This window comes from Phyllopteryx taeniolatus, chromosome 6, assembly GCF_024500385.1.
Source record: "Phyllopteryx taeniolatus isolate TA_2022b chromosome 6, UOR_Ptae_1.2, whole genome shotgun sequence".
NCBI lineage: Eukaryota > Metazoa > Chordata > Actinopteri > Syngnathiformes > Syngnathidae > Phyllopteryx > Phyllopteryx taeniolatus.
Genome location: NC_084507.1, coordinates 10,420,058 through 10,446,937, shown reverse-complemented (window position 1 = coordinate 10,446,937; position 26,880 = coordinate 10,420,058). Strand labels below are relative to the sequence as shown.

The 26,880-nt window shown below is 40.4% G+C and overlaps 1 protein-coding gene and 1 long non-coding RNA gene across 5 annotated transcripts in view; one reads left to right on the top strand and one right to left on the bottom strand.

The window, feature by feature from the left end:
• Positions 1–15,718, bottom strand: part of si:dkey-246i14.3 (ephrin A4) — a 46,773-nt gene extending 31,055 nt beyond the window's left edge. For both annotated transcript variants that reach the window (XM_061776659.1, XM_061776660.1), the window contains exon 1: positions 15,586–15,718. In XM_061776659.1, the coding sequence (XP_061632643.1) occupies positions 15,586–15,710 (125 nt within the window). In that variant the 5' untranslated portion in view covers positions 15,711–15,718. The remainder of the gene's footprint in view (positions 1–15,585) is intronic.
• LOC133479536 (uncharacterized) lies at positions 14,323–26,820 on the top strand. 3 transcript variants are annotated; one of them, XR_009788987.1, is made up of 5 exons: positions 15,402–15,527; positions 15,677–15,804; positions 23,010–23,181; positions 23,946–26,601; positions 26,679–26,820. It is a non-coding gene; the product is annotated as an uncharacterized LOC133479536 (long non-coding RNA). The 3 variants fall into 3 exon arrangements; XR_009788986.1 differs by lacking the exons at positions 15,402–15,527; positions 15,677–15,804 and adding exons at positions 14,323–14,542; positions 15,114–15,192 and having other exon boundaries at positions 23,010–26,601; XR_009788985.1 differs by having other exon boundaries at positions 15,399–15,527; positions 23,010–26,601.
• The last annotated feature ends 60 nt before the right edge of the window (positions 26,821–26,880 follow it).

Sequence of the window (26,880 nt, the reverse complement as noted above, 5' to 3'; positions counted from 1 at the left end):
CGTTTTACTGTTACTTATTAAGTTTACTGTGCTACAGCAGTGTTACTTTTGTAACTCGCAACACTGTTCCGTCAGCCTACACTTCCAGCAATGTTCCTTTACCTTCTCGCTTCCCTCCATTGCCTCTTTCACTTTACCACCAACCCTGCCTCCTCCTCCATCGCCTTGTTTATCTAAGCACTTTCACGGTCACTGCTCTGGAATCCCAAGAGCCCAAACTGGCCCTGCATTCCCTCACTCAATCAAAGCCGTTGCACGCTTCTTTCTGCGTCTCCATCTTTCGCCATCACAACTCTTAGGCATCATAGTGGACCGCACATTCCGGGTCCGGAAGGTTGCCCGGCTTTCCCCCTCGAGGCGCTCATCTCTGTCCTGTTCTAGTCACGCACAGCTGCCCACCACACCCCCACTACTCTCCTAAATGCACATACAGTAGCTGTACAGTAACAATTAAACTTTGTTAGCTACATTTGAAATGATTTAAAGCAACAATAATTATTATTTTGAATAAAACTCAGCTGCATTTACTCTTTATTTTTTTAATGATTTTTTTTCTCTTATATATTAAATCCATCCATCCATTTTCCATACCACTTATCCCAACTAGGGTCGCAGGCATGCTGGAGGTTATCTCAGCCAACTCTGAGTGAGAGGCGGGGTACACCCTGAACTGGTCGCTAGCCAATCGCACACTCACATTCAAACGTAATTTTTGTCGTGTGCTTAGTTTTACTGTAAACTCCAACTGGGGTGTCAATAAACAACTTAAAGCACACTCGAGGAGGGCAGATTAACATTCTACAGAGGGCAAAGTATGAGCTGCTGTATGAGGCTAGCAGCATTAGCTTTGATTATCGTCTTGACCGTAACCCGAATGTGTGCCCGTTTATCCAGCCAGGCGGTGCTGGTCGTGGTTTTCTCCTCGCGTCATAAAATCCTGTGTTGGACGGGGACCTGTCGGTGATTAAAGAATTTTAGAATTATACTGAAAACGCAGTTTTGGGCCATTTTCCGCAGGCAAAAATTGGTGACTTAGAAATCTGTACTGGCTTGAGCGGGCCAGTGTGTATACATCGGTGGTGGCTCGACACAGCGGCGCAGTGACCCCCGGACACCATTAAAGTCGGACCCTACTCAAGGCTGCAATAAGTGAAAAAGTGGAAATGAAAAAGTTCTATCGGGATATCCCAATTTCTTTTATTCATTATTTCATAGCATTTCATTATCACGATACTTGTCGATTGGCTAGGAGAAATCACTTCATGACTCACTTCGAATATACTTCAATCATTGTGTCTTACCTCATAAAAGTCTACAGAGCATGCTCTCTTAAAAATTAAAGAGGATTTTGTACAAAATTTAGAAACTGGACATTTTTACAGGGTGTCACTGTAGTTTGAGAGTTAGCATTTGTGTAAGGAGCTTGCAAAAACAATAACATCCCATAATACTATTATGCATGACATGCCACAGCATGGCCTATATGAACATGCTGTATTGAATCAAAGCAGTTACGTTTATGGAGGTCTGATTAGGTCATATTTGTTCAATTTTATTATCGATAAGCTTTTTAATTTTTTTTCTTTTTTAAACCTTATATTGACCAAAGGGGGGAAAAAAATAAAAAAATAAAAATAAAAAAAATAAAAATACATCTACACCAAAATTTACATCTGAAAGTGAAAGTACAACATTTTTATATTAAAAATACAAAATGTAAAAACTAAAACTAAATATATACAATAAGGGTTTATCAAAAACTATCATCTCAAGACCGAATACAAACATTGGTTACCAAAACAAATTCATATGACAAACCTACAGTATTCCTAGAAAAAGCATGCTTCCTTGAAAATCAATACAATGGATTACAGCATTTTACAGATGATCAGCAACCTCATTAATTCCCATTTAGGGTTTGCGAAGTGCTAACTAAAAGCATAACTGCTTTGAAATGATGGAAAAGCATGGTCTCAGATGCTCAACACGTGGGGTCCTGGCTGGTCAGATCTTTAAAACAGGTGATCCAGGGTCACCATGGCAACAGCAGACATGCTCGTCACCTCATTCAAAGCCAGTGTACCTGCTATGATGTTGGAGCTCATACTTTGAGGTCAAAGACTGCATTTTGTCATGCTAACTTGATTCTCTGCCCCTGAGCATCTACGAAAGGCCAATGAGCCTCCACAACACTGATGAAGGCTTGAGACACAATAGGGGAACAGGAGGGGGGTTGCAAAGGGGGGGTTGTCAGAGCATGGAGGAAGGAAACGGCGTGGGTCAAGGGGAACCATGCAGACACACGCCTCACGTAGCGCTGGAGCGGGATTATGTGATTAATTTGAGATTAAAGATGACTGACTGGCTGCTTCTTTAAGTAATGAACCATGATGACCCAAAATTACAAGATTAACACACAGAAAGCTCAGTGTGTGTGTTTTTGCCATTAGAAATCCATTCTGAGAGGAGCAAAAACAAAAATTGTCCAGAGAGGAATACCATCAGGGATCTTGCAAAAAATGTCAAATGTAGTGAAGTTGGGTTTGTGTTCCTTGTCACTGGATGTATTTTTAGTACCACACACACACTCTTAATTCACACACACCGTGTGCTTTTGTACTTTTGGAAGCGTACAGCATAGAAGGAGTCCATTTCCAGTTGAATAGAGGAGCAATGAGATTCATGAGTTCTCTTGCTGTAGAGCTGGGACAAGGCTATTTCCCTTTTAAAAATACCACCACTGCTCCTAGTGTTCTCAATTACAAACAACAGAGTTTGCTTATAGAACTGCATGTTTATTATACACGTGCTTTCCACACTTGATTAGGTACAACTGTACACCAATCTAAAAAGGACCGGCAGTGTATGGTATTTCAGTATGGGATTTTTATTGTAAATTTGTTTTTGTACTGCGTGTTTGAAATAAATTTACAATCAATCCAATACAAGGGCTGTATAAGACAATCAGCATTTCTAATGACAATAAACCTCAAATTGTTTATTAATTTTCCAATCTCATCTAGCTTCAGGTTTAGACTTCACACTTAAGTAAAAGATTAGAGACTAATTACTCATAATTGGATATGTCAAAGCCTTTTCTGTTAGAGTTGACAGTAGTTTTGAGCACAACCATCATGCTACACAAAGTTAAACAGGAGCTAAACAAGAATTACACGCATGCATTTAAAATTTGCATGCAAAAAGAGTGACGATTACAGGAAAATTATGTTGGCGAAAGGAATAGTGTTCAGAACATTCAGACTATTACCATTACCAATAAAAATTTTTATAGGTTTGTTGGGTCTCTTTGTATCTTGTTAAACCAAGAGGTTCTGAACTGAAGGTTTCATTGCTCAGCAACAATCACAAAAATTTTAATGCAATGTCTTCTGCACCATGAATTTAGACTGAAAGTGAACTTAAAGAGCGACTGAGTTCCTAAAACAGGGGTTCCTTGGTTAACGATGATCCCAACAAACCAGAAGATTGTAGATCGAGGGAGTGTCGTCAAATGTCCAAAAGCAGTTCAGAGCACTGACATAATAACCTTGTTGTATATACAGTGGATAAAACAAGTCTACACCGCTGTTCAAATGCCAGGTTTTTGTGATATGCAAAAAAAGACACCAAGATAAATTATTTCAAAACTTTTTCCATCAAAAATGTCACATATAACCTGAACATGGGAGAGAATTATGAACAGTTCCAAACAGGAGTGAGTGTTGTGCCCAAAAATCAGGCTTCTGCAAGGGGGGGGGGAGAAAAAAAAATAAATAAAAAAAATAAATCAGGAAAAGCATAATAGAACATTTGAACTTTATTTGTGGTTAATGAGAGGCACTTTAAATGATGGCAATTGTGTGCTGACTTGCAGGCCAAGAGTCTGAGTGTGATCGAGTGATTCTGAACACAGCCAAATCCATCCATCCATCCATCCATTTTCTGAGCCGCTTCTCCTCACTAGGGTCGCAGGCGTGCTGGAGCCTATCCCAGCTATCATCGGGCAGGAGGCGGGGTACACCCTGAACCGGTTGCCAGCCAATCGCAGGGCACATATGAACAAACAACCATTCGCACTCACATTCACACCTACGGGCAATTTTGAGTCTCCAATGCATGCATGTTTTTGGGATGTGGGAGGAAACCGGAGTGCCCGGAGAAAACCCACGCAGGCACGGGGAGAACATGCAAACTCCACACAGGCGGGGCCGGGGATTGAACCCCGCACCTCAGAACTGTGAGGCTGACGCTCTAACCAGTCGGCCACCGTGCCGCCCACAGCCAAATCCCCAGTTATAATACTTGTGCAACCACATTATCTCAGTTGTTTATTTTTACTTCTCCTCTTGATTCTCAATTGAGTTGTAAAGGTTATAGTTCACATTATTGGTGGGAAAAGTTTTGAAATTATTTATCTTGGTCTAATTTTTTATATCACAAAAACCTGTCATTTGAGCAGAGGTGTGCAGACTTTTTATACCCACTGTACACAATAGTTTGGTGTGTCTTTTAGTAATATGCTGAACCGAGAGGTGCTAAACTGATTTTCATTGCTCAGCCACAATGACAAATTATATTTGAATGTCCTCTCCACCCTTCTATACAATGAAGTTAGAGTTATGAACTATTGAGTCCCCAACTGTTTTTTTTTCTCTTTGAAACGTTCAGAATTTGTATGCCAAAAGAGATCTCTTCAATGAAATTCACTTAAACAAAACAAAAAATATTCAAAGCATTTATTAAAGCCTCACGGGGAGCCAGGAAATAAGGTTAGAGGAAATTATTTTTAAGATTATTTTATATGCTGTACAGAACAATAATTCTTAGTGTTATTTATAGTTTTGGACACATTTCTAAAAAAGTTAAGGTGTGCTTAAAGAAAAGATGGTCACAATTTAATGATGGGTTCATTTTCTTCAATTCAGGTAAAAAAAAAATAAAAAAAAAATACATTACCCACATGCAGAAAATGCATTGTAATTAGTTTGGGATACATTTCTAAAGTTAACGTGTGCTTAATTAAGAAAAGATGGTCAAAATTTAATGAATGGTGCCATTGGCTAAAGTGCATCTCAGTGCCACACCTTTTGACTTGGGGGGGGGGGGTTACGTTCCTTACGCCTGCTGTTGACAGTGATGATAATGGCGGGTGACATCCTTTCTTGCCTCCTTCGCCCTCACCTCATCCCTGCGTCCCCTCACGGACCCTCTCGAGCCGTTTGGGGAGATGAAATCTGTTGACTCTTTTCCTACCGTTCTCTCCAAGAGCCCCCAAGTGTACATATTCGTACGTGTGTGTGTGTGAGGCACGTGTGTCTACGTGAGCGTAGAGCGCCACTGCTCGAACTAGATAAGAAAACTTGCAAATTGTTTCCTGATAAGATCAACTGACCCGGGTTTGTAGTATACAATATTGGTCATGTGATTTGTCTGGAGACGATAATGTTACAAAAAAAGGTAATTATTATTGTCTGGTAAAGTTTGCCATGTTGCAAATATGGTTTACTTGTACATTTCGTGCACGTAACCAAGACGTATGGATTTAAAAATTTAAAGAAGACAATTACATAAAAACAAATATATAATAAGTAGCAATATGTCAAAGCAAAACTGTATAGTTAATACTGGGGAGAATTGATATTTATAGGGACAACAGCACAATATTTGCACTTCTCATTGCCCTACATTTTCTTTATACAAATCCAGACATTAGATTGGGTACATCTACACAAGCTAATGAGCTATACAAGTTGGTCAATCAAAAGCCAGCATTATTTTATTTTGTAAAAGCCGTTTTTGTTTTTTTACTTTTGAAATGACCCTTGTAATGGATATCATTAGCTTGTGCACCTTAAGTATAGGCCAGTGAATGTAAAATTGCACAAATTTTCACAAACTAGGAATTTATTTGTTCACGTTGAATCACTAAGTTAACAGAAGCCATGACATGGAATTTCCAAATATTTTATATTTATTTATATTTAACATTTTATTTCCCTAAGACAGAATACCACAATTGACTTTTTAATGTGATGATCAAAGTGTAACTGTGAAATATCACAGAAATTTACAAAATATACAGTATAAAATTTATTTCCCCGCCCCCACCCCAATCACACTTTAACACAGGCAAGATGGCAAACATGTCTCAGTGTGGTACAAGCATTCTGGTTCCTGCTGCACTTCTGTGCCACGCCTGGGTCGATACTAATTTAATTTCTGTCTCGGAAAGTCCCGGGTCATCTCTCGACAGAACCTCTGAGCCTGGCCAACAAAGCGTGACGGAGTGAATTTCTTTTAAAAAAATAAAAATAAAATTAAAAAAATAAAGCACAAACATGCGCGCGCACACACACATACAGGGTAGCTCAACACGGAGCATCAGAGGTGCACTTGATTGGGTTTATGTATTCTCGCAGCAAATACTAATTGCACTCGTGTTCGTCGGAAAGGAATATGCAGCCGGTGTGACACATCTAACAATAGCGGCTCATTGTGTGCGCAGTGAATGAATGCTCACAAACGGACCTCAATCAAAATCTCCCCTTACGCCCGCCCCGTCGCACAGAACCAGCGGCACGGCCATTTTGTACCAAAGAGCCTGTGCGGTGACAACTCGGGCACCGCAGGTCTCAGATTTAGTCTAAATCTGAATTTTTCACATATTTCATGTGACCTATATTAAATATGATTGTGCTTACATTTACTGAACAGCATAAACAATCAGCATAGACAGCAGAAGGAACCAACCACGTTTGCACATAAATGACAAGTAAACATGATTTAGATGAGTAATGGACTGGGGATGGATATTTGACTAAATTTCCTTTATTGCAGTGAAAATTGAGGATCAGTCAATTGCTACGTTTAAAATATTTTTAATGCTACCTGATTTTTCAATGTTCTAAACTTCTGTTTCCACACCATTGTCGTATTGAGGAGAATAATACTGCCTGGAGGACATTTTGTAGCATAGATGTAGCTCAACTTCCTCTACTTGATGTCATGTTGCTCTTCTTTAGACAGCAAACTAGTAGAGATTCAATCAACAGCACCTCTGTCAGTCGAAGCCAAGTCTTGCACTCCATTTTCACACAATTGCTTCAGGACATGATTAATCAATCAATTCCATACTTTATTAGGTGTCACTGATGGTGTAGTGGAGTGGTTCATTCGCCTGACTTCCATGCAGGCATCGTTGGTTCAGTTCCTACTCAGTGACGATAGAAATGTGTATAATATATATATATATATTATATATATATATAATAGTGTGTATGGCCACCTATCTCAATATGTGCCCTGTGATTGACGGGCAACCTGTCCAGGGTGAAGTCTGCCTTTTACCTAGTCAATTGGGATAGGCTCCAGCTTACCAGAGACCCTGAACACGATAAGTGAAAGGATGGACATAATTATTTGCATTGTTTTTAGTAATACTTTTCCCGAGTTAACGTGTTACTGACATCGCTGTCAGCAACAAGAAAGCACAGTACGGTAATTCTTAACCACTCGCTTTGACTTTGCTTTACTCTTGCAGCACAAATTGGATTATGGGAACATCTAAAATGGTTCTTGTACATAATATACATGTGTGCCCAATTTACATTGGTGTGAGCTTCTGAATATTCGTTTTGGTAAGCTGGAAAGAGACCTTGATCTACTTTAACACAGACAACCTCACTAAGACCTTTAAAAGACCCCTAAACAAATCTTTTTCTGATTCAATGGCAGCAAATATTTGTTCAATGCAATATGGAATATCCACGCTGCTTTCTGGCCAACTGCAAGAATTTGCCTGAGTAGACAGGGGAAAAAAAAGGATCAAGAAATTGGCAGTACAAGATGTCATTGCACAATCTGCAGGTCAGTGTCAAAACTTCACCAGGACGATCCTTATCTTAATTATTTAGTCACTCCTTAACAAGCTGAAACAAAACAATGACCTATTTAGGCGAGAGGCTGCCAAAGCGCTTGGTTGAGCTCGCCTCAGCTGCACAACATTGGCAGAAATGGAATGTTTGTTTATTTCATGCACTCCAATCCGGTATCACTACACACCCAGTCGACAAGTCGGAAGACTAGCATGGCATTCAATTAATTGAGTGCAGAACCTTTGCCAAGGATCTGCACTATTCTGTACTCTGGGGTGACGAGACATCCTCTTTTCCCTGGACATTCCCTGCCTAAATTTTGGCACCAAGGATTTCATTACTTCGTGCGGCATGTATTCTTTCACTGCATGACGACTCATATTTCTGTTTCAGTCCTTGATTTCCTGAACATGCTGACTGTTCAGTTATTGGCCAGCTTTTCAATAATTGGGCGGTCTACATGTCAATCATTACAGCAGCACTTTTGATTGGTCACTAGGTCACTCGGTGTACGTTAATTGTCAGGAGAACAGCCTCTTAGTTTATTTTTCATCTGTTATGGATTTTGTTTCACAAATTAAAAGTACAATAAGAAAATATTGTTATATTTTCAAAATAAAAATGATACCAGGTAAAAACATTAGCCAAATAAAAAGTGCATTGTATATTATATTAAATAATTTAACATCAAAATAAATTTTTTTTAAAAGTCACCCAGATTTATTTGGTATTTTTGAGGAGAATGTCTGGGGGGAAAAAAGCTGAATTCTACAACAAAAGTAAAAAAACTAATTTCACCTTTATGCAGGTCTGCAACTAAACCTGGCCTTATCCACCAACTAAGAAACTTACTTCCTTGGCAGATGTAAGCCATGAAAGCCAAAACAACAACTACAATTTCTCTCTTCACTCCAAACTGTAATCACAATCACATCTCTAGTTCAGCGGGTCACATGCCGAGGTGGCATCCATTTGCAGAAATGACAATGCAACACAACCACTACAATCACATCTCATCTTTGTTTTCCCCAAAGCCAAGCCACCCACAGTGTGCCAGCACAGATAACACACTGATGTGGCAACCACAAACGCATAGAGCCCAGTTACCAAAAACAGATAAGCCACAGAAATCGCACTGGCTGAAACGCATCTTGGGGACGGAGCTTAGCGGCGAGACAATAATGCATGGACGCACGGTGGTGAGACGCAGATGACATGCAAGTCGAGAGAGAGCGAGTCTGTTTGTGCGTGTTAAAATGTGCCTGTATTCGTATGGAGGGAGGGAGCCTGTTAGAAAGACGGGGAGTAAACTGGTAATTACCTCACTGTAGGTATCTTGATTATAGTTCATCCAGGTGCTCTGTGTTAATCATTTACCAGGGCAATACAGAGATTTAAACACACACACAGACAGACACACACACACAAAGCTGTGATACAATAGTAGAAAGATTCATTTGCATGCATACACATGATTGGAGGAGGAGCAAGCAGGCAGACCTTGGGTCACGAAAAATATACAGTGGCTTTAAAAAGTCAACATACCCCTGTTGAAATGCCGTGTTTTTTTACATTTAAACAAAAAGAGACCACTATAAATTATTCTGGAACTTTTTCCACCATTAATGTGGATTATAAGGATTAAACTGAAACTAAGGCTAAACCTTTTGGTAATAATTTCAGAAGGTATGTTTGGTGCAAGCATAACAATGCTCATCACCAAAAGAACACTGTTCACCTACACTGAAGCATAACAGTGGCAGCATCATCGTTTGGGGATGTTTTTTCTTCAGCTGGCCTCAGACAAGGTGGAGGGAATTATCAACAGTTGGAAATAGCAAGTGTTAGCACAAAACCTTTAGGCTTCTACTGTGAATGAAGAAAAGCCTACTAGAACACCTGAACTTTATTTGGGGTTAATCAGAGGCACTTTAAATGGTGGCAGGAGCTATTCCCATTTAACATGAGTTTGAATGTGATTCGTTAATTCTGAACGCAGCCACATCCCTAGTTATTAGGTGTTCACACTTGTGCAACCACATTATTTCAGTTGTTTATTTTCACTTCCCCTCTCAAAAAGATCTGAAATCTAGAGTTACACAGGTTATAGATCACATTCATAGTGGAAAAAGCTTTGAAATGATTAATTGTGCTCAAAATTTTTTACATCACAAAAACCTGGCATTTGAACATGGGTATGTAGACTTTTTATATCCACTGTATGATAATACATCATAAAAACTCACTGGTATAATCTAATGATACCCAACACAAGACCATCCATTCATTCATTTTCCGTACCGCTTATCCTCACTCGGCTTGCCCAGCTGACGCTGGGCGAGAGGCGGGGTACACCCTGAACTGGTCGCCAGCCAATCGCAGGGCACCTACGGGCAATTTAGAGTCTTCAATTAACCTACTACGCATGCCTTTTTTTGGAATGTGGGAGGAAACCGGAGTACCTGGATAAAACCCACACAGGCACGGGAAGAACATGCAAACTCCACACAGGCGAGGCCGGATTTGAACACTGGTCCTCAGAACTGTGAGGCAGACGTGGTAACCAGTCACCACCATGCCAACAAAAGACTTGCATGTAAAAATAACTTAAACTAATTATTTTTTAACCAGTCTTAGCATAAACCACATAAATACAATAATGCTTATTTTTAGAAAACAAATATTAATTTAACAATCGGTTTATTTTTGTGGTTGTAATTAAGCTACACTGCGTCATACTGAGCTGTTTTTAATATTTATATCTCACGCAGCTACAGTAACTAAGAGTGCTGAAATATTAAAAACAGCTCAGTATGATGTATGTGTGTTTCATGTGTATTATTGTCGAATTCTATTGAAATTTCCATTACAATTAGGCCATTTTATGTTATTTACTGCATTATAAGGGCACTGTGTTAATGTTAATTTGTCTATTTGGTTTGAAGCGCTAAAATTCTTTAATGCAATGTAGTCTATGCAACCGACATCCCCAACAATAAACAAATGGTTAAGTAAAACCTTTTAACAGTGTCCATCAATCATCAGTGTATCACATTAGTCTGTGCAGGTGTACCTAATGTATATAAATCTATATAGAAAAGGTCAACCATCTCCCCTGATAACACGCGACAAAAGCGCAGCGCATGCGCACAGGATGTGATTTAGTTTGGTATTTAAAGCAGCTCAGCCGCACAGGAAGGGAAATGATGCATGCATTTACACATTAAATTAGACACTGAAAGGCTAATGAGGTACACTTTCAATAAAGAAATAGGAGCAGCCTTCTTCACTATGCAGTGGATTGGCCTGAAGTTTGTTGTTAAGAGAGGAGACAAGGGAGGGGAAAATTAGGTGTAAGGCTGCGCAGGATCCCTCAGAAGAGATGATTAAAACACTTTTGTCTCCAATTAGGAAGCTGCTGATCCGAAGCTTTACGACCAGGATCTGGGCAGGAGGGGATTTGAAGACAAGAGGCAGTTCAAGTGACACGAGGGTTAGTCAAGGGGAGACGAATTTGTTCATCACCTTGTTTGAACCAACAACCATCATGGACCACTTCCATAACACTGTGCTTATAATATTATACTAACCTTTAACTGCTCCAGGAAGTCAGAAAATAATCTCTCTTCTAATAAAGGGACAATCAGCGTGCGAAAAGGCGGCTATATAAAATCTACAACGCTCGTAAACCTCGTTCATTAAATCGTAAAAAAGAAAGAAGCCGTCGCTGAGTCTTACTTTTTCCGAGCTCCAATTTTTCAATCAGGAGGGGGGCTTGAACGTGCGTCACTTTAAGAGTCTCCGCTTGGCTGCCCGTGCTTCATTAAAACCATAAATCCAGACAGTGATGGAAAGGTGACGGCCAAAGTCTTACATCACGTGTTTAAAGAGACCGCAGTGGTTTTCTGTGCTCCAATACTGCCTTTGATATTAAGTCTGTAAAGCATCTTTTTTTAATTGTTCAAGCTTCAAGACTGAGCTATTATACTTTACAGAATGCATACTGCCCACTAAAATGGTCTCTGTGAAAAGCTAATTACTTTTCATGAACTCCCTCGACAATGCAACTTTACAATTGAAATAACTTATTTTATTAATAAAATCCAAGTAAATAATTAAACAAACAAGGACTGAGAAAAAGAATGGGATGGTCGTAGCTGATTACAATGTGTCCCTCTGGGCATCCGGTAATCAATTTAAAATCATGTTGTATATTAAGGATGGGCATGATAAATCAATGATCGTAAACAATTCTGTTTATGGTGTGGAATTGATTGATGATAAAATCGAACCAATAGTGCACTACCTGGCTGCAAACAGCAGCGATGCTGTTGGTTCATTTTCAAATACTGTAGTTTGATGTCTAAAGAAGCCCAACATGAAATCAGTGATTTATTACCTAGCATTTAGTGTCGTATACAAGATTCTTGAAATACAGAGCTGTGTGGAACAGACATCTAAGCTGCACAAATCATTTTGTTTTGTTAAATAGCTGAACTGCCTTTGTCAATTTTTTATCATAGAGTATATATATATATATATATATATATATATAATAATTATATTTAAGATCATCCACTGCTTATTCTTTTTAATTCACAAAAATAGAAAGAGCCATCTATGATTCCACTGCATTTCCTGATCTCTTCAGTTTTTGCCATGGTATCCTTATAAAGATACTTTATATAGTTATAGTATTGCAGTCAGAATTTTGGTATGTTATCAACACTACTTTTAATAACATTTAATGTACCAGAAAAATGTCATCAACATTATAGGAAATTCTTTATTTTAGGATTTAATAATGCATAAGATCATGTATTTACAGTATAACTGTGGCTGGACATGTTGGAATGTGAAGTGGTGTAGAATGCTACACCACTTCAGAGAGGTGTTCCTAATCGTTGGCCCATCGTGGAGCTGAATAAATAAACCAAAATAGAGACACCTTTCAGTACGATGCAGCATAGTTCTAGCTTAGATTATATATATTTTTTAAACATTTTTAGTGTACATTCAATAGCATATATAAATTATAGAGAAATGCTAAGCACCAATGTGCTTGGTCTGCGACCTAATGTCCCCTCTGTGGTTCCCTGATGCAGATGATGAGGACCCAGACTCTTCCTCAGCAGGCCTCAGAACAACCGGGGCTCGGCTGGCAGTTTATTGAAAATAGGATATGGGGAAAAATGATTGAAGCTCAACTAATCACAGCTCATACGTCCATCAGTGGCCAGGACGGAGCTGTGAAGGATGAAAATGGCGTAAAGGAGCCGGCTAAAGAGGGGTGGAGGGTTGTAAATAGAACGTTAATGAAGAGTGAAGAGAGGAAGAGGAGATGGATGGTGAACCCTGCTTTTAACTCAGGGAGCGGGGAGCGAGCAGGGTCATTGGGAATGAGCCACCAGAACGACAGGGGGTTGGTTGCTAGCTGACTGCACGATGGCGATAATGGCACCATGATTGTGTGGCCCCGTCTGCCTGCCAAAAAACTGCGACCATTCATGTCAGAATCACAGGGATACAAAGAGGTCCTTAAGCCTCACAATGACACATCTCTACCAATTACACTAAACTCAACAACAATGGAAGCACACAATTAAAACACCCTAAAGGTTATATACTTTCAACCAAACCATCATCTGAGCCTCTTTCTTTCCCTTTTTTTTTGGGGGGGGGGGGGGGGGGGGGGGGGATTTTTAATGCCACTGCAGAAAGGTGCCAGTCATAACCGTAGAACCGGAACGACATCCATTTCAAATGTATGAAAGCGGTACGCACGTGGCTGTTCTGAGGCTAAGATAACAAATTTCAAAACTTTTTCCACCATTAATGTGACCTTAAACCTGTACAACTCAATTTAATTTAGTGGTGCAACAATTTATGGATTACCCGACAACTGTTCAATTACCAAATTAACCAACAAGTACTTTGACATTCGATTAATTGTTTAGAGACATTGTTTAACTTAAATTTGTCCAAATCTTCAGCCTCTCAACAGTATATATTCACTGATTACCAGAGCAGACCTCATCATTGTGTTTAATCAAAATAAGACATATGCAAACATCTGCTTTTACTTTGGAAAACAATTACATACGTATTTTTAACTACTTTGTGACATTTGTACAAACCAAACCAGTTTGTGCATTGTCTGCACCGTCAATTTGAAATGTAATCTTTTTGAATAAAGGGATGGAAATTTAGAAAATGTTTTCATCCAATTTATCGATTAATTGAAAAAAGAATCGACAGATTAATCAATTAAATAATTGTTAGTTGCAACCCTAATTGACTTTTTAGATGTATTTGAAAGAGGAAGTAAAAATAACTGGGATAATGTGGTTAGACAAGTGTGCACACACTCATAACTGGGGTGTGGCTGTTATTAGAATTAACAATCACATTCAAACTCCTGTTAAACGGCGTCAGCACACACCTGCCACAATTTAAAGTGCCTCTGATTAAACCCAAATAAAGTTTGGCTGTTCTAGTCAGCTTTTTCTTTTCTTTTATTCCTAACAGAAGTCTGAAGATTTTGTGCTAACATTGACTGCAATTTGGAACTGTTCACAATTCCCTCCACCTTGACTCGAAGGCCCCAGTTCCAGCTGAAGACAAACTGCCCTAAATCATGATGCTGCCACCGCAATGCTTCACTGTAGGTATGTTGTTCTTTTGATAATGAGTAGTGCTATGTTTGCGCAATACATACATTTAGAAATTATGGCCCAAAACTTCAACCTTGGTTTCATTGGATCATAACAGAAATAGTTTGAAATTATTTATTTTGGCCCCCCAAAAATTTTTAGATCGCAAAAACCTGGCATTAGTATGGACTATTTAATACCCACTATATGTGCCCTGCGATTGACTGGAGACTATTCCAGGTACCCCGCCGCTGACCCAGTCACCCATCACCCTATTGAAGACACTGTATGCGCTCTAGAAAATGGGTAGATGGACTTTTTTTTTTTTTACACTTGCATGAAAGTTAATCGTGATAAAATATTACTTAAAACATTGTCAGGACAGTTAAAAGGTTTTAAGATGACAACAGTTGGACTGTTTCTCCTTCCATTACCTTGTTATTGGACAAATTCAAACAAATTGGTGGTTCCACTGCAGAAGATTAACCCATGCATCCACTTGTGCACGCACGAAACTAAACCACAACATTCAATTTTGCCTGATCTGCATATGCAATGAGCGCTCAGTGTTTTTGTTTTTTTTCAGAACAGCAGGCCTACTTCCGCCAACAGGTCCCCCACTTGCACCCTTCAATTATCTTTAAGAGGAGCACCTGGATCACAAGGTGCACTAAGTTTGGCATTGCTAATGGTTCACCAACCCCACACACAATCACAACCTCCACTTTCCATTTGTGCAGACAGCTGAGGGAATAAAAAATACATTCTACATTCTGGAGCAAAACCAACTTGCTATTCATGAAGAATCCATTATTGTGGTTAGGTTATTAAAAAAATAAAAAAGGCAGTGCACAGGTGAAAGTAGGAGGTGAGTCAGAATTGTGCTGCATTTCAGAGATTCCTTCTACTGACTCATTTATTTAGCTATTATGTAAGTGGTTGAGCAACAGTACAAGTGCAGACCAGCCGTGATTGTGCAGAGCAGATGAAACCTTAAAAGGTAATACAATATCAATAGATTTTTTATTTTATTTTTATAAAGCAGAGCTTTAGTTTACCTGGTGTTGGTGGAGTTCCAGTACACTGCGTGTCTTTTGCTCACGACGGCTGAAATGATGTTTAAAAGTAAAAAAGTGATTTTCCAAGCAGGCAGGGTGGCCGGGGTCCAAATGAGGGAGCCCATCACGCGCACGCCTCGTCGGGGCCGCGCACGCGCCACGTAAGAGGCGTGAAGGGAAAAGAGAGAGAGAGAGAGAAAACTAAAGGCAACTAAACAGGTGGGGAGACTTAACTTCAGCAGCTAATAGTGAACGTGCGTCATTCTGTGTAAGGTGACCTGGTGCCGTCACTCAGTGTCTCCAAAATGAGGACTTGTTGCTCGTTTATCCAAAATCTTCATTTTCAGCTAGCTCGCTTCCTTAAATGCCCAAAGGTAAAAGGTAAAGATTGTAGGGATGTGACAAGAGGAGGTTTGGCTCAAGAGTGGTTGCACTGGAGCCGGGGGAGGGTGGAGCCGCAAAGGTTGGGGGACGGGACCTGGCAAACTTTGGGCCAATCAGGAGACAAGGGTGCGGTCAGGCGAGAGCGCCAATTTCTAGTGACGTGCGCCGACTGGTGTACACAAGACAGCGTAAGGTTACTGCCATTCTGTATTTTGTTCAGGAACTAGTCTTCTCCATTCCTATGGTAGCAAATACTGTTCCTCATTCCGGGTGTGTCCTACATGTCAAAACCTAATCCTTAAATATGTATTCAAAATGCCACTGAAATGATTTGATGATAAAAAAAATTATTTCAACTTCTTGTGTGGGAAAGACTAGTTTCAGATATGTATCCATACCTGTAAGAGACCTTACAGTGTGTGTGTGTATATATGTGTATGTATATATATATATATATATATATATATATATATATATATAGGGAGAAAGCGCGAGAGAGAGGTTGGTTCAAATCTATTAATACATTTTTTTACATCATTTATCTAATTAAGTAGTTTCATTACTTTATTGTAAATAATACAATTGAACATGGCAAAATTAACAATTTTATGGATCCCTTTAACCTTTTTTAATTTTATTCCGAAATTGGATATTTAATTGTACCTAATTCATGTTTCAAATGAGAATTAATAATTATTTTATTATTGATATATGACATATTTTAGTCACTGATGGTGTTGGGCTACATTGACTTGGGTTCAGCCAGCGTGGGTTCAGGTCCCACTCAGTGACAGTGTGAATGTGAGAGTGAATGGTTGTCTGTCTATATGCGCCCTGCGAATGACCGGGGTGTTGTCCGCCTTTCACTCAAAGTCAGCTCTGATAGGGTCCATCTCCCCATGACCCTGAACAAGATGAGCAGTAAAGAAGATGGATCACGTTTTACATAAATGATTTAACTTTTTTTTTAACCTAATCTTCGATTGACCTGGTCTGCCTGTCCGTTTTCAAAAAAAATAATTAATTAATTCAGATATAGCATTTTCATGATGCACCAACCTTAATTGTTAAAAATATTAGTATCAATATCGGCTATACAATGGCCCGGATTTTCTTGGTATCGGATCGATACCAAATCATGCAGTATGGTACAGGCCTTTTACAGACCACAAGAGCAATTGACTCGGCCCTCCATATGCAATTCTAAAAACAAATAAAACCTCAGAGGAACTTTTATAAAAAGCCCAATAAATACATTTAGTATGGTTCTCTGAGGACAAAAGTGAAGTGGCCACTGATAGAAAAATGTCTCCCCACCCTTGCTCTCTTTAAATGTGTCTAAATTATCAAATGGTGCGTTCAGGTACCCAACACACAAGCTGGGCAAACACAATTGAGCCACACTAATCCTTTTCTGTTTGTTATCTGCAGTACCCTCATTTGTTGTGTGTGCGTGTGTGTGCGTGCGTGTGCGTGCGTGCGTGGGTGCGTGTGTGTAATAGCACCACTATCACTCATCCAAGTTACATTGATAGCATTTTATTAGCCACCTCCTCCTCATCCTTCTCCTCCTCCTGTTGGTTTGTCTTTATTCGATCATGCATGTGTGTGTTCGTGCGTGTGCGTGTGTGTGTGTGCAGAATCATTAGCTCACTTCCTGGAGATCATTAATTTCCCATGATTCCTTAGTGTTCCTATGTGGCTAATTTGTCCCCACTGGTGAGCAAGCACTCCCTCAGCAAATACAGAAAGGACCACAGTGTAGAAATAGGCTCCACAAGCGGTCTTTTTCCACTGTGACTGATCTGTTGGACCACATTGTTCTGGTGGTACTTGGGAGGATGTCCAGAGTTACTATTTGCATGCACTGCATTGCATTACCTTTAATTGCAGAATGTGCACTTGTGCACACAGATTAATGCTTGTGTGCTCGTTCTTCAAGAGGTCTGTCAAAAACAAAAGTATTAAATATTAATATATTTGGTGCGATGGCCTGTTTTTATGTTGTGTTCCAGAGGCCCTAACTAATTTGGGAAAGTGAGCATTTCAATATGAAGAATCCTACTTGTAAGAGACTGAAAAGTGGTCTAAAAATTGAAAAGCTTCAATCCATCCATTTTCTACTGCTTATCCTGTCCAGGGTCACAGAGAGCCTATCTGAGCAGACTTTGGGCCACAGTTGGAGAACACCCTGGACTGGTAAATTGAGGCGCGTTTTAAATTCTAGATCCACTGTACACTGAGCAATACGACCGAACATAACTGAAGTGGACAATCCCGAAAAAATTACAGTTAGTGACTCTTCGCCACACACCAAGTGATTGAGTGAGAATAAAGGAGAAAGTGTGGATATTTTTGGAGGCTGTTGGCAATGATTGATCACCCTATTTGTTAACTTTTAGCGACACAGACTGGACACAGGTACATAGGAAATTATATAGTTGAGTATTTTTGTAAAACACAATATACTGTATGTATCCTGTATATAGTAGTGTATTGGTACAGCTTGGTAGTGCTGTGGGGGCCACCGGCCGACTGGGTCTCGCTTACGCTCAAAACCTGGAAACGTTTGTTTTTTTTGGGTTTTTTTTTTTGTGAAAGCTCTTTTGCATTTTAAATTTGTTGTTGTATCTGCGAAATTGCAATTCCACGTTTATCGGCGATTAAAATTTATAATCCTAGGAAAACCAGTGGGTGAAATTCGGCCACTCATGAAAAATAGTGGCAAAACCCCACACACTGCGTGACAATTACGTCTGTTCCAGCTGCGTCCGTGCGGTAGGGCCTTAAATGACATGACGGGAAATGTATCTTTTTGCAGATGTTTAGGTTGATTTTTTTTAGATTGGGTTCCTTTGGTGGTCGGTGAACTAATTTTCTTGTGTATTCTACTAAAGATACCAATTAATAGTAAATTCATTCATTCATCTACCGTTCCGCTTATCCTCACTCGGGTCGCGGAAGTGCTGCAGCCCATCCCAGCCATCTTCGGGCGAGAGGCGACCAGTTCAGGGGTACACCCTGAACTGGTCGCCGGCCAATTGCAGGGCACATAGAAACAAACAACCATTTAGCCAATGGGCAATTTAGAGTATATTCAATTATCCTACCCTGCATGTCTTTGGGATGTGGGAGGAAACCGAAGTACCCGGAAAAAACCCACGCAGGCACAGGGGGAACATGCAAACTGCACACAGGTGGGGCCGGGATTTGAACCCTGGTCCCTAGAACTGTGAGGCAGATGTGCTAACCAGCCGCCCAATTAATAGTTATATAGGGTTAATTTATCATTGCGAAAATAACTAATGTAAAGGACTAGCATAAGATGGAAGCAGAACCGAGACAGACTATGGCAGTTGTGTGTCTTATAATTAAGCTATCATACAGTTTTACGACATCTAAGTACATGTACTTTACAGTGTGTTGTATGTTGGGCAGAGCAGTGCTAGTGCAAGTCGTGGCATGGGTCCTCGTCATTGTTTACTGGTATTGATGAGAATGATGGTTACTCTGACTTTCAATGGACCTGGGTTGAAAAAGAGTGGTGTTATTTACCTCATGGGAGCACTGATTGAAGTGAACAATTATGACGCACTAAATTAAGAGAGACTGATTTTTAGTTTTTTTGCTGATTTTCCTTTTCTGAACGCACGGCTCCAAATGTGTTCAATCTACTTCTCTTTCCTTACTTTAAAATATATATTTTTAAACTTGTCATCCCTCTGTACTGCTTCCAAAATAATGTCTTTTTGTCCTCCATCCTGTTCATCCGTCATGCATGTCCTGATTTTGGCTTTCATTGAGCTTCTCAATGGTCAAATATGTTTTCCATCGCATCCTGGCGAGGGATTATTCAGCCTGCATGTTTTGTCTGAATGACTAATTAGGATGGAAACTTTTATTATTGATTATTATTATAATTTTTCTGCGATTGGATGGCAACCAGTTCAGGGTGTACCCCGCCTCCTGCCCGATGATAGCTGGGATAGGCTCCAGCACACCCGCGACCCTAGTGAGGAGAAGCGGCTCAAAAAATGGATGGATGGATTATAATTTTTTTTAAACTGCTGCTGTGCCATGTTTTCATTCTTGTGTTATAAATGGGTTGTTCTTTGTGGCTTTGTGACATTTTACCTCTGTGACATGCACTTTTAGCACTCCAGGTTGTGAATCTTAACTACTATATGTCTTATTTTGCAAGACAGTCACAGTAAGAATCTTTGATTTATGTCATCCAAAGTGCTAGTGGTCGATGGGGTGCAGATTTTGTTGTCAGGACTCACGGATTTTCAAACCTTCCTGGTTTCTTTCACAATATCAAAACTGATTTTGAAAAAGAGCTGACACTGAAATGGTTTCAGTCGTAGTGTTCGGAGGCAAGAAAGGGGGGAAATGCCCCCCTTTCCTCCCAAGCAACTACTATAGTTTCAAATAATATCAGATACATTATGTTAGGTGCAGTGGTGGCCCTATCTTAAATGACGCCCTGAGCGAGACCCCGCTTTGCCCCACCGCCGTCCACTAGATCCTGACTTCCTGGCATTGATTATGTATCAATCGGAGTTTAGAGGCTGTTTTTGTTGTCCCATAGTAATAGTAGTTGTATCTGTGTTTTACTTACCTGTTGGTTTGTGTTACGTTGAGCTGTTGTTTTGTTGTACTGTCATTTATCTTTTTTTTTTTTTTTTGCGTGGGTGGCATTGCTGCCCCCAGGAATGCCGCACATTGCACATACGTGTACCAGAAAGCGCCACTGGTTACTGTAGGTGAGTTCAAAGCTCAGATTGCTGTATTTCCCTTCCTCGCCTCTCACATTCTGTATACTGATTTTGAATGATGTCCAATGCAAGATGACAGACATATTTGCTCCAATTTAGTTGGAATTCACTTTGGAGGATTTTTTTTTCAAGCAAGGACTATAATCCTTTGTCACGTATTCAAAGTTTTCAGTATTTTTTTTTCAATTGTCTGAGGAAGAGCTCTGATGATTTTGAATGATGCCCAATGAAAGGTGAGTTCAAAGATCACATTGTGGACTTTCCTGACCGCACTTCCCCATTGCTCTTCAAACTTGTATAGATTATTTTTTAAATCAGAGATTTTTGAAAATATGTAATGCAAAATAGCCAAGTTAACGGAAGTCAAATTTGAGATTTGTGCTTTTGCCCAGTCATCTCTTCACCATTTCTACATTATTTTTATAATCAGAGCAAGAACCCTATTGATTTTGAATCGAATGTGGCTTAAAAATAGCCTGTATATTTCAGCATGTCGCCTTGCTATTACATTAACACAATCGGATGAGAAACATTTCAGGATGACATTTTTCAAGTGTCTGAGCAAGAGCCCTGTTGAGTATGAATGATCTGTAACTCAAAATGGCTGACATAAAAGGTCCCTTCTCTACCACTCAGGATTTTCAACCGATTACATTCAAACCTCATCATCATCGTTCCCTGTTGATCTAGCGCTGACCAGATTTTCCTCAGTGCTAACACTTGATTCCCTTGTTGTCATCTGCCCAATTTGGCTCTTAATTACCCAAGTTTCCTGTCCATCTGTGGAAATTTTTGGACTTCCTGTCTTCTGTTTGCACTGCGAGGAATGTTCACAAGATGAAGTGCAACATTTTCTTGTTTCATTTTTTCACGTCTTTATGACCCTTCTCTCTATTTCCTCCACTCCATTGCTCCTGTACAGCCGTGTCAGTAGCCTCTTCATGCTCTTATCTCCACTTATACAGGCGGACACCAAGTCAATTGCAAGGGGCACTAATCAACTCCACACACACAGACATTCTATATCTCTGAGCCTGTCACACACATGCTCCATTTTCCCCAATAATCCTGCTATTTTTGGCCTCTTTCTTTCCTGATGGGCCATGTGCGTGCATGTTTAAATCACACGATCACTCCTCTGCGCCCCATTAAATGTATTCATCCCTTTTTACTTTTCTTTCACTCCCACTAAATTTCTCTTGCTAGTCCTTCATTTAGTGTCCTGAGTGGACTACTTTTTGTCTTTTGTTTCTTCCTCCATTTGCCTTTTTATTCCTGCCACTCATTTACCACTGTGGCACTTTGATGAGGCGGTGATCACAATGACTCCTTTTGGGGAACCCCCCCCAAAAAAATACATTGTGTGTGCTTTCTCTCTCTCTCTCTCTTTCTCTCTCTCTCTCTCTGTCTCTCTCTCTCTCTCTCTCCCATAATTACACCTCTCGACTCAAGCAGCGATGGTAAATGCTTTTCTATTCCCTTCTCTTCATCACGCTCCCTGAATTTCCATCATTCCCCTTCTTCCTCACCAGGCAAATTACATCTGGGTTGCCATGGCGATGTGTTTATTGGATGTTTTTTTTTTGACGCATTTTCATACCGTCCCCATTGACCCCCTGCACATTTCTTGCTTCTAATATTTCTCTTGCTATTTTATTTGCACAGTTGTGTATTGATGTCATCTAATGCAACTTTATTTTTGTTGTAAAAAAAAAAAAAAAAAAGACAATTGAGTATATCATTAGGCTGGTTTTATGTTGTGGAGAAGCGCTACTTATAAGTAGATGAAGCAAATGAGGTGTCTAGATAACACTATCTGTTACTATTGACTGTGTAAGTAGCCCCAGCTGAATACAAGTGAGCAATGCCATTATGACGAGCGTGTCTTTTCTTTCTCCAGTACTGATAAGTGTCCACTGTGCTTCCTGTTTTTCCTCTTTCTTTGGTGTATTTTCCTCTCTTTGGTCTCCCACAAGGCAGCATGTTTCTTGACATAAAATCAGACACAGTGTCGCGGTGAAACAACATAAAATTTGCATATTCAATCATTTCATTTTTATTTTGAATACAATACATAATAAAAAAATTGAAATTGTAGACAGCAAAAACCAAAATGAATTTTCATCCATGTGAGAACCAATAAAATAAGACAAAGGGCTCTATTTTCGTAGACAGCGTATCTGCGGCAAGGCGCAAATGCTGATGGATTCTGATTTTTGTGTGAAAGTGAAAGACTCGCTGCATGTGTTTGCCAATTTGCAGACCGGTCTGTGTCAAGCTGGGCCTTCTGGCGCAGCGAGGGTGTGTCCTTGGAGATGTGTCGAGCTGGGCCTTCTGGCGCAGCAAGGGTGTGTCCTTGGAGATGCTCCCGGCGGAGTGAAAAGTTGGTGGCAGAAAGTTGCCTGCTCAGACCATGTCTAAATCTTGGCACAAGGTACTGTAGACTGCTGGTGTAACGCGATTTTGGTGACTTTGATTGGGGCAAGGCAGCACGTTGGCCGACTGGTTAGCACGTCTGCCTCACAGTTCTGAGGACTGGGGTTCAAATTCCGGCCTCGGCTGTGTGTAGTTTGCATGTCCTCCCTGTGCCTGCATGGGTTTTCTCCGGGCACTCGGCTTTCCTCCCACATCCCAAAAACATGCGTAGTAGGTTGATTGAAGACTCTAAATTGCCTGTAGGTGTGAATGGTTGTTTGTTTCTATGTGCCCTGCGATTGGCTGGCGACCAGTTCAGGGTGTACCCCGCCTCTCGCCCGAAGATAGCTGGGATAGGCTCCAGCATGCCCGCGACCCTAGTGAGGAGAAGCGGCTCAGAAAATGGATGGATGGATGGATGATCATTAAAAATAGAATATGCATGATAAAAATGATCAATAATTTGTTGTGAACAATTCAACCAATTAAAATTCATTTTGATTTGGTATCATTTAGCCACTTATTACACCACTGTAGTTAGTAGAGCAGTGTGTGGAACCTGCCAGTGATGTACAACCAATGAAGAGAAATATTATAAAATGAAGAAACACATTTTAAAGCTTATCATTATACTGGTATGTGTGCAAATGTTTGGCAACTTGTAAGATCTCGGCGTTTAATTATTCTGCTACATTTTCATGATGACTGTGTGATTCTGATGACGACACCAAAGCCACTTTATCGTGATATTGACCTCTAATCCCACTGTGATTTAACTGACAGCTAAATTGTCTCGGTGTGACAATACAATTTGGGGCAGTGATTATGGAGACGAGTCAAAAGGTTTGACGTGTTGTCCACCTGCGCTCTGACTTTTTTACAGCCTTCTCTGCATGCAGGGTAATTATCTTGAATTCATTTTCCATCGGCAACCAAATTACACCCACACTTCTGTTATAGTCCTTTTCTAGGTGAAAAAATATTGCGGTCATCTGCGCTACCTTCTGCTATCCATCGTAGTACTATGGGTCTGTAACATATGCATCTGAAGTCATCTTGTTAACTCTCAGACGTTCTTTGTCTTCTTTTTCACTTTGCTTTTGGTCCATAGACTGGATAGAACAAGCTGAATCAAAGCCTTCTACTTTGATATGCTAAATACGCTAGTAAAGGTAATAGAAAATAGTAAACTGTTTCATCCCCAACACAGAATAAAGTCCCTTAGAGACTTGGTAAGTTGTTTCTCATTAAAATAAAAACTGAGTGTGTTTTGGTTTTTATGTTTTACTGTAAACATCTTTTAACATTGCTTGCTTAGTGAATTCAGATTTTATGATTGCACACCTCTCTTTACAATAAAATGATCACACAACTCCTAAAAGAGGATAAAATATTAATTTATGAGGCGTTCTCCTTTTTCTGAGTCAGGCGAGCCCATGGCAGCATCCTCAAATGATGAGTTCAAACCTGGCACGGTTTATTTGGTACTTTGATCTTTAAGCTATTTTCATGTCTAGTTGGCTGCTTTTAAAAGCATTAAGGCAGAAAGTTTGCTTTTTTTTCTAAGATAGCAGCCCATAAATAGTCTGGTGGGTTGTTTTGGTAAATAGAGATCCAGGCACAACCTTCAGTGACTCGATGCTGGCAGGATTCCACAGCCAGAGCCTCGTTCATCTCAAAGTGTCCATCTGGGACGGAGCGGGTGACAGGAGGGAGGGGGAGAGGATAAATTGTTGAGTTGTTCAGCGTGGGGTGTTTAGAATGACTTTGCACAGAAAGGAGGAAACAAAGCACACTGGGAACCCAGAGTGATGCAGACAAGATGCTGCCAATGAATGGAGGGGAGTGAAGGATGCACAGTGACTCCACTTATAATCCACAGATATTATGTGAGAGGTGAGGGCAAGGTTACACATGAACCACACTCAAATTTAGTGGTGAATTATTATATAAAAACATGCACTCAAAATTACTTTAAGGATATTAAAAAAAAAATTCAGTTTCCAGGAAACAAGCATGTTCTTGTCTCACGTCATAAATAGTACCTTTATAGTAGCTTCAGGAACCGTCTGAGGCCTCTTTGACCAAACAATTCCTTGATTGATTTCAACTAGTGTTAACTCATTTACTGCAAACTGGTTTCAAAGCAGTGGAACGGTGGACGACTGGTTAGAGCGTCTGCCTCACAATTATGAGGACCGGAGTTCAATCCCTGGCCTCGCTTGTGTGGAGTTTGCGTCTTCTCCCTGTGCCTGCGTGGGTTTTCTCCGGGCACTCCGGTTTCCTCCCACATCCCAAAAACATGCATGGTAGGTTAATTGATAGGTTAATAATAACTCTAAATTGCCCGTAGGTGTGAATGTGAGTGCGACTGGTTTGTATGTGCCCTGCGATTGGCTGGCAACCAGTTCAGGATGTACCCTGCCTCCTGCCCGATGATAGCTGGGATAGGCTCCAGCACGCCCGCGACCCTAGTGAGGAGAAGCGGCTCAGAAAATGGATGGCTGGATGGAGGCGTTACCGATCAATGCAAACTAGAACTAGTAGACATTGAAACAGCTTCTTCCCTCTTGCAATCAACTTCTTAAACACCTAACCTACAATTCCATTACAACAGGCTGGCAATTTTTTTACTTGAGTTTGTTGTCACACTTCTGTTGGGCCAATTATATATTACTCGTGCACTCACTGTAGTTGTCTCTCCACGCTGCACTATTTGCATATCTGTTGTTGACCAATACTGGCCACTCATGCCAGAGTAGCATCTGCTCCATTTGCACACTGATTGAGGAGTATCTGCAACATTTGCACAATCAACATTGTCCCAGATTATCGCACTACTCGACACTTTAAACCGCATACACTCCTTGAAGTCTCGGCGCCCTTTGCACAATGGTCATTGCACTGGACTATTGCAATATTAGTCATTCGAACTGCTCTAAGTGCGAGAGGACTCTGCATCTTTTTGCACAATTGTCAAAAAATAAATAAAAAATCATAATAATGTTACCATTATTACCAGCATTACCAGATAACTAGCAAACCTTTACTGCTCAGTGACTGTTTTTTTTTGGTCAATGTCTCTATGTCTCAAAAGTGTTCTCTGTCAATTGACTGTCTGTTGTCGTACTAGAGCGGCTCCAACTACCGGAGACAAATTCCTTGTGTGTTTTTTTTGGACATACTTGGCAAATAAAGATGATTCTGATTCTGATTCTGATGGGTGGTTTCAAAGCAGAGTTCCCCATATTGCAAGGCGTTGTGTCATATACTGCCCTGCAGTTCCATTATTGGAGCCTGGAGGCCGCTTTGCATCCTCTCTCTCCCTCCCTCCCCTCTCTCTTTTCAGCACCTGTCTCCAATCAGCCTCATCACCACCGGTATAAAAGCCTGCCTGTTCCCAGAAATCCTCGCCAAAGTATTGCAGCTACTTCCAGCGGTACCACGGCCCACTTATGTCAAGTAAGCTACACTGTTCCTCGCTTCCCTTGTTAACTCTTGTCTCCTCGTTCCCAGAGCACCCCTGTGTTCCTGATCCACGTCATTCCTGCCACCAAGCCAGCCGCCTATTCTGTCCACTGCCTGCCACCACTCCACGCCGCCAACACATCCAGGACCTCCTCCATAACCTTTCCTCAATAAACTGTTCATCATTTTACATCTGCCTCTGCCTGCTCTTGGGTCCAGCTACTCCCCACACGTGACAGGTTGTAAAGCA